Source organism: Anarrhichthys ocellatus, unplaced genomic scaffold, assembly GCF_004355925.1.
Source record: "Anarrhichthys ocellatus isolate YVR2014 unplaced genomic scaffold, GSC_Weel_1.0 scaffold22, whole genome shotgun sequence".
NCBI classification, from domain to species: Eukaryota; Metazoa; Chordata; class Actinopteri; order Perciformes; family Anarhichadidae; genus Anarrhichthys; species Anarrhichthys ocellatus.
The window spans coordinates 2488240-2495714 of NW_022280052.1; the positions used below are offsets into that span (position 1 = coordinate 2488240).

The following is a 7475-nucleotide window of genomic DNA, read 5'->3' on the forward strand; positions in this document are numbered from 1 at the left end:
GGGGAGGGGGGGGGGAGGGGGGGGGGGGGGGGGGGGGGGGGGGGGGGATTCTGCAATTAGATGAAGGAAGCAGCACATGAGACGCTCTCTGTAGCACCCCGTGAGGAACATGATTTAGTCGGCCGTGATCATGAATGGGAAGAAAGAAGAAAAACACAAGTTTTAAAACCTAATGTGACCCAGATTTGACTTTGAACGCAGCAGGATCACATTGGGTTAAATGAGTTTTTCCTTTTCGTCCCACTGCCATCTGTTATGATTACATGGTCTCCTGTATGCGTCAGAGATCCTCCGCTCCTCTTTTAGACCGTCTTCCTCGCCGTTAGTACCCTGACGATGCTGCCCACTCCTCCAGCTGCCAGAGCCTGAAGGCACAGGACAAAAAAACAATATGGTCAGGTTATTTTTATACATCTGAAACTGAGTTTCTGTTAAACTCTGGTTGCTCATCCTGTATGCAGAGTTGTGGCATCTTGTTTAATCCATCTCAAACTGGCCTTTAGAGTCCCACCATGGCCTCAAACTACGGACCCCATACATGATGATGTTAAAGAAACATTCACACGTGACATCAGTGATGACCATCGTTCTTCTCTCATCATTTCTTTGACATGATAAGAGTTACTGCTAAAGCTGCATCTAAGAGAAACCAACCTCAGGGTACTGGAGGGGTTTTCATTTCAAGCTTGCTCATCGGAATCATCTAAAATGTCAACTTCTCCCTCCAGAGAAGCTAATTTTATTGATGAATCAAAGTTTGTCTTTTAGGAGTGCAAACATTTACCTTTTCGTGCCACTGCAGTAGGACCGCGCTGCTGTTTTCTGATGGCCTCTCGAAGCCTTTGTAGATGTATTTCATCAGCAGGTCCACGCCGTTCTTGTCGAGGGACTGCACCCCTTTCTCAATGTCGCTGCTCTTAAAGGCGCTGAGCACCTTCAGCACCAAACCCTCAGCACGATCCTGAAAAGAAAAAAAGGGCAGATCAGTAAAAGTTCAGGAAAAAAAACGTATATAGCTGCATTTCAAAATGGTCCATCAGCAGACATCGCCACGTTTAAATGGCCATACACACCTACGCAACATCTGCTACACTACCAAGACAAAGCCGACAAAGTGAATCATTAGAAGAACAAGAACCATTATTGACCGAACCCACCTTGACGTTCTGGTTCTTGGTGTTGATTGGCGGGTTCTTCAAGACGGCTTGTAAAGCCTGCATGAGATTTCCTGTGCCGGGAGGGTTAAGGATGCAACACAGCCTCCTAGTCACAATGTTGAGCTACGAGCCCAAAGATGGTACATGAGCCATTACTAGTGTTTTTATAACTGTACTTAGAATCAGATCCTGATCCTGCCTGATGACCTGAGACCTGTCACAACAGTGTCCACTTCCAAATGCAAAGGTTTACGATGAGTGATCAGTGTGTGTGTCTGTGTGATGTATGTTTTTAGGATAGCTGTGGGTTCCTTGGGGTCTTTGCACATGTATTTTAATGTAAAACACACTTAATAACATTGTCTTCTATACAAGCATACAAATGAAAATGCCATTTTTTTCAAGTCTGTCTTGAAACAATACTCACATGTTCATGTGTGCATTGAAAGTTGAGTTATTGCTTTAACTTACTATATAACTCCTCCTCTCCATACCAGCTGTGAAGATATCCCTCTTTAGATCAACTTGAGTGTAAATAAAGGCCAGTCAGTTCGGTTTTCATGTTCCTATATAGAGTATAGTTATTGTGAGACATTCATTCTCCTGTACTGTAACATGTGGTGGGAGGAAACGGTCTTCTGCAATGAGGAAGTGCTGCACTTTCATGCCTTATAAGGCCTACATGACTGAAACTGCAGACTTCACAGAAACACCTCCGAGCCTTTCCGTAGACAAGCGTACCCTAACAAAGACTGCTGTACCAAAGAGAAAATACATTTGTTTAGCACGTGAGCCAAACTTCTGTTTCTGCAACACTTGTTCTTACGAAGCTAACATGCAAAACCACAACGACGTCGCACGAGTCCTCAAAGAACACGGCGGTTAATTAAAGCTTTAAGAGGTTAAATGGTGAACTTCTAACGTTAGTTGTGCAAATCCATACTAGCTTGGATGTACATACATTTAAAAAAAGAAGCCTGTTCCGTCTTGGAGCAGAAATCCCTGGAATGTGACAGCCAGGCAAGTCTGGACAGTGACTGGCCTGCTTACTAAAACGCCCATTCAAACAAGAAGCGACACATAAAGACGGAATATGCGGATAAATCGCAGCCCTAAAGACGCAGACTTTGTTGGCTGTGTCTGGTTTTCCTACGCATGCTAACAGACCGGCTAGCTAATCATGTAAGGATATTGTCTGATGAGGGAGTCCACCTCTGCCTCGTCGGGACCCAGCTGGTTCTCCCCTCCTTCCTCCTCGTCCACAAATTTGTTCTCGTCGTACTCGTCCACGTCCACTCGCCTGAAGCGGGCGGCCACGGTGTTCTTCGACATGTCGGTAGAGTTTTTAGGACAAGGGTACAAGCTCAAGTCCGGCCTTTTTTCTCTACTGTGCTTTTCTTTGATACGGGACTGTCACAAGTGAGCAGCTTCCTGACTTCCTCCCTTTTCCACTGGGTGTTGTTTTTTTGCTTCCGCGTATATGACATCGCCCCTAGTGGGCAAAATGTGAAACTGCAGGTCATCGTCTGTAGTTCTTATTTTTGGTCGATAGAGGGCGACAAGACACAAGATATATAACTATTAACATAACTATTTACTGCAAGTCAAAGTCATGAGCCAACCGCTGTTTTGACAAAGCACCAGAAACGTTAATACATATAAAAAATAAAACCACAAGGTTTCCATTTTTCTATTTATTTAGCTGTGGAACTTAATTTTTTTGGAAATGAAGTAATTAAGTAAGTGTTGTTCCAGAGTCTTCTTTAGAATAGAATAGAAATATATTTTATTCATCCCCAAGGGGAAATTTGTCTGTGGCAGCAGCAAACAGGGTTACACAATAAAATACAAATATTAAGTATGGAAAATGCACAATATATACAATATAATAAAATAACAGAGCAGGACCTATTAAATTTAAGAAAATAAAGTAATAAAAATGCACAGTATATACACTAAATAGAATCGTATTAAATTAACTAAGTAGGAAAAAATAAACAAAACAGTAGTGCACAAGATCACCAACAGCAGCAACAACAGTGTAGCAGTGTTATAGTCTTGGGTTTGATTTGGCCAGAGGTGATATATTATAGAGTCTAATGGCAGTGGGCAGGTATGAAAAATTCCTTGGAAAAAACAAACAAACCCATACACGAATACAAAAATAACAGTAACATGGCCATATCCTAATTTACATTCAACTTTATTGTCATTTTACTTGCATACAATTAACAATAGTCATATATTCCAAGATAGTTTAACGTTTTATTAGTATACAATAAATTGCTGTAAAAGTTGGGTGCCGAAATATTTTAAGATGCTGGATCATTAGGAGGTGGATAAAGAAAAAAGAAAAATAAACTCACATAAAACTTTTAGCACCAAATGGTTTTGCCTTCAGCAAAATAATACTAAAAAGTTTGACCATTAACAATTTTAATAATCCACAGAGTCGGTGAAACTATTTCACCATTTACATAATGTACATTTTTTTAGCAGCAAATGTTACAGCCAGCTTATTTTCATATTGTTGGTTGCAGTCATTTTAAGAATTAGTTTCACTGAGATAAAGATATCTCTTTCCAGAAAAACATGTGTACAAGAATATTGCACACATACACACACACACACACACACACACACACACACGGTGGTGCCGTAAATGTGTGATTCCTCCCTATGATGATGAGGATTTAGTCTGCTTCATCTGATGGAATCCAAACAGATGATCTTCACAAACAGCACGTGTGTGTACGTGTGTGTGTGTGTGTGTGTGTGTGCATGTGCGTGTGTTTACTGAATCACTGCACCCACTGACTAGGTCAGTGGCGCAAGTATTTATTTTACTTTGCCACTAATGTAGACCACCGCCTCGGCTCTGTGATGTCAGGGTTTTCCTGCGTCACATGAAAGTGCATTTTTGTCTTTGCAGGAAGTAAGACACACTTTCCATGTTGTTAATGCACACACTCATCTTAATTTGAATCAGAGAGACAATTTGGAGTAAACACAAACAGATACTGTATATCCGCTTGTTAAACTGCCAGAAAAATGGGTGAAAGTTGTGACGCCTTCCAATCTTCTCATCCTCAAACTCATATGAACTCATGTTAACTTCTGGATAGCGGTCCTGTGATGTTTCCAAGGGTAACAGGCACACAGTAGTATGTGTGGATCCTGACCAAGACAAACTAGTTTATGACACACACAGGCCGTTTCTGGGAAGTATGGAAAGTGGGATACGCCTACTTTTTATTGATACCTTTTTTTTGTTGGAAATGGAATTTTTAATTTCCTTATCTGACCTGTCTAGAATGCTGGGCATTTGCCTCAAGGGGTCAAAAGGATAAGCAATGAAGCAAGTACAGCAAAATGCATTCCCATCATTCAAATAGGGGGAGCAAATGTTTTGCTTCCCAACTTTTTGTCTTTAAAAAAAACAAATTTACATCAAACAATCCTTGCAATCAGGTAATTATATTTAAGTAGCTTATATCAATGATCATTTTACTATTTTCAGCAAATCACAAAAACAAGTAATAAAAAAAATCACACATTTTTGGACCGACCTTTGAGTTGGTTCAGTCGAAGCCGTCGCTTTGGGCGTCAATCACAGTCTGTCAATCCACACAGGAGCCTGACGGTAAGAAAAAGGTAAGAAACATTTAAAGTGGCAATCCTTAAGATTTCAGTCCTGGTTGATATAGAATTTATTTCTGAGTGAAAGCATTGGAATTGTTCTTAGAGTTTAGCTTTTTGTTGATACTTTCGCTTCCAGTTTTCATAATTATTTGCATCGTTTTGTCTTTTTGTGTAGGTCCATACTATTGAGAAATACAGCATTTTTTTTCGGGAATGTCGGCATTGACACCCATTTGATGATACTGCAAATATATAAATATTGCAGAACTTTCATCAGTGGGCCATTATAGGCTCAAACACCATTGTGTCACCTCCTTCTGCGTTTTATTTAAATTAAATCCTTCGATATTATCATTTAAAAATAGAACATAAGAAAAGACTTTAACCTGTGTGGCCCACTGACTCCAGCCAAACTTCAAATCAGCTAAAAAATATGATTGTAGCTGTCTCCATAATGCCGAACTGATTTTTCATTTCCAAATCAAAAGGCAAGGCAAGTTTATTTGTATAGCACATTTCAACAACAAGGCAATTAAAAGTGCTTCACATAAAACCATTAAAAGCATCAAAACATAAGGCAAAAGAAAAGGAGATTTAAAAACAATTAAGAACATTCATTGAAACAATAAAAACAGTCATTAGGACACTACAAAGCAGTGTAAGAAATAAAATACACTAGTAAAATGCAGAAATGCAGGAAATTGATTAATATCCTCGAATCTGGTTCAATTAAAGGCAGCAGCAAACAGAAAAGTCTTGAATCTTGATTTAAAGGAGCTGAGGGTCTCAGCAGACCTGCAGCTTTCTGGGACTGTGTTCCAGATATGTGGAGCAGAGAAACTGAACGCTGCTTCTCCATGTTTAGTTCTGACTCTGGGAACAGAAAGTAGACCGGTCCCAGACGACCTAAGGGGTCGGGATGGTTCATAAGGTAGCAGCAGATCAGAGATGTATTTCGGCCCTAAACCATTCAGTGCTTTATAAACCAACAGCAGGATTTTAAAGTCAATTATTTGTTGGACAGGAAGCCAGAGCAAAGACCTCAGAACTGGAGTGATGTGATCCACCCTCCTGGTCTTAGTGAGGACTCGAGCTGCAGCTTCCTGATTGACCTTTTACAGAGACCTGTAAACACACCGTTACAGTAGTCCAGTCTGCTGAAGACAAATGCATGGACAAGTTTTTCCAAATCCTGTTGAGACACAAGTCCTCTAATCCTTGATATAGTCTTCAGGTGATAGGAGGCTGATTTTGTAATTGTCTTGATGAGGCTGTTCAGGTTGAGGTCTGAATCCATAACTACACCTAGATTTCTGGCTTGGTTTGTGGAGTTGTCTCTTTTAATTGGAATGTGGCTATTAATACTTTGCATTAGCCCTGTCGATATTGTTATTTGGGATATAGTGGAGGGTTAATCCAAAAGATTAGGTGGTGTAGAAATGCAGGATATTTGATTGAAATGACGCCAGACCTCCCGCCATTTATGTAACTTTCAAAGCTTGCTTACCCATTTTAGAACATAACCAGACGCCCATCATCATCACTTAATGTATTACGCATTCTGGACCTTCCATTCCCTCCAACACACACGTGCACACACACACCATATCTGACTTATCTGACTCAGGAACTGATCTGTTCCAGGACAGTAAGAAAGTGTTGCTCAATGCACCGGACATGTCTCTGTGGATGTAAAACTAGAAAAAGCAGGATATTATGATTGGGAAACTGAGGAGTCTCATTTAACCTCCCACCACTGCTCTCCTGTAGACTGTCAATAGATACCCTGCATGAAAACGTACACATTTATTTTCCTTCTCTCTATCCATCTACCTTCCACTCCCTCTCTCCCGCACGCGCGCGCACACACACACACACACACACACACACACACACACACACACACACAGCCTTGCGTGCATTGGTCATGAGTGCCCTCATTGTGGGCTTTGTGGGGTGCCCCAACCCGTCTGCGCTATGTGAATGACTCAACACATCAAAAGGCGAGGATACAGGCACATACATGACCTTCACGTGAATGTGCAAATTAACAAGCCCTTCCTGCCGTACAGCGGGCACTGAGACAGACAGGCATTGCAGAGGGGATGAACTTTGAAAAAGCCTCCGAGAAACTGTCTGGTCTCCCAGATTTCAATGTCAAATCTGTTGGGCGCAGGACCAGGTGCTTCCGTGCCAGAGAAAAGGACTAACAGCATTGCAAAGCATCCTAAGCACTTAATAAGTACTTTCATATGAGGGGAATATTGCTCTTTGATGATGATTTAATTGGGGAATGTAATTAATTAGTGGTGCTGCGTTGGAGCAGGTCTTCAGTCTGGGAGGGACTGTGGGTGGCTTCTTGCTTTCTGGAGGCGAAGGTGGTTCTGGTGTGTTGTTTTGTAACATCACATTAAGCTACTTAGGACATGTTTGCAGTATTATAACAGTGATGCTGATGCTTTCAGATTTGTTAAATAACACATTATCAGTCGACTTCTGACTAGATATGAGGGAAGCGATTGGTTGCCCCGTCGCTCAGAGGTCCCTGCGGCCAATCGACCCGGTCACGGCTGTTCTCTGTCCTGGCCCCACAGTGGTGGAATGAACTCCCCACTGACGTCAGGACAGCAGAGTCGCTGCCCATCTTTCGGCACGGGCTGAAAACTGACCTCTTCA

General features: G+C 41.5%; 1 protein-coding gene across 1 annotated transcript; it reads right to left on the bottom strand.

The window, feature by feature from the left end:
* Positions 1–47: 47 nt before the first annotated feature.
* Positions 48–2618, bottom strand: arpc5b (actin related protein 2/3 complex, subunit 5B). The gene is made up of 4 exons (XM_031859361.1): positions 2350–2618; positions 1158–1230; positions 785–961; positions 48–365 (listed from the first exon to the last, which is right to left on the bottom strand). Exons 1-4 carry the CDS (start codon positions 2487–2489, stop codon positions 303–305), a joined length of 453 nt encoding a protein of 150 aa, XP_031715221.1. The 5' UTR covers positions 2490–2618; the 3' UTR covers positions 48–302.
* Positions 2619–7475: the final 4857 nt, after the last annotated feature.

Excerpts from the sequence above, each read along its gene's own strand:
- arpc5b (XM_031859361.1), bottom strand. The coding sequence starts at position 2,489 with ATGTCGAAGAACACCGTGGCCGCCCGCTTCAGGCGAGTGGACGTGGAC. Across the intron at positions 1,231-2,349 it reads GTGGACTCCCTCATCAGACA|AGGAAATCTCATGCAGGCTT; the intron begins ATATCCTTACAT and ends CCCTCCCGGCAC. Across the intron at positions 366-784 it reads TACTGCAGTGGCACGAAAAG|GCTCTGGCAGCTGGAGGAGT; the intron begins GTAAATGTTTGC and ends CTGTGCCTTCAG.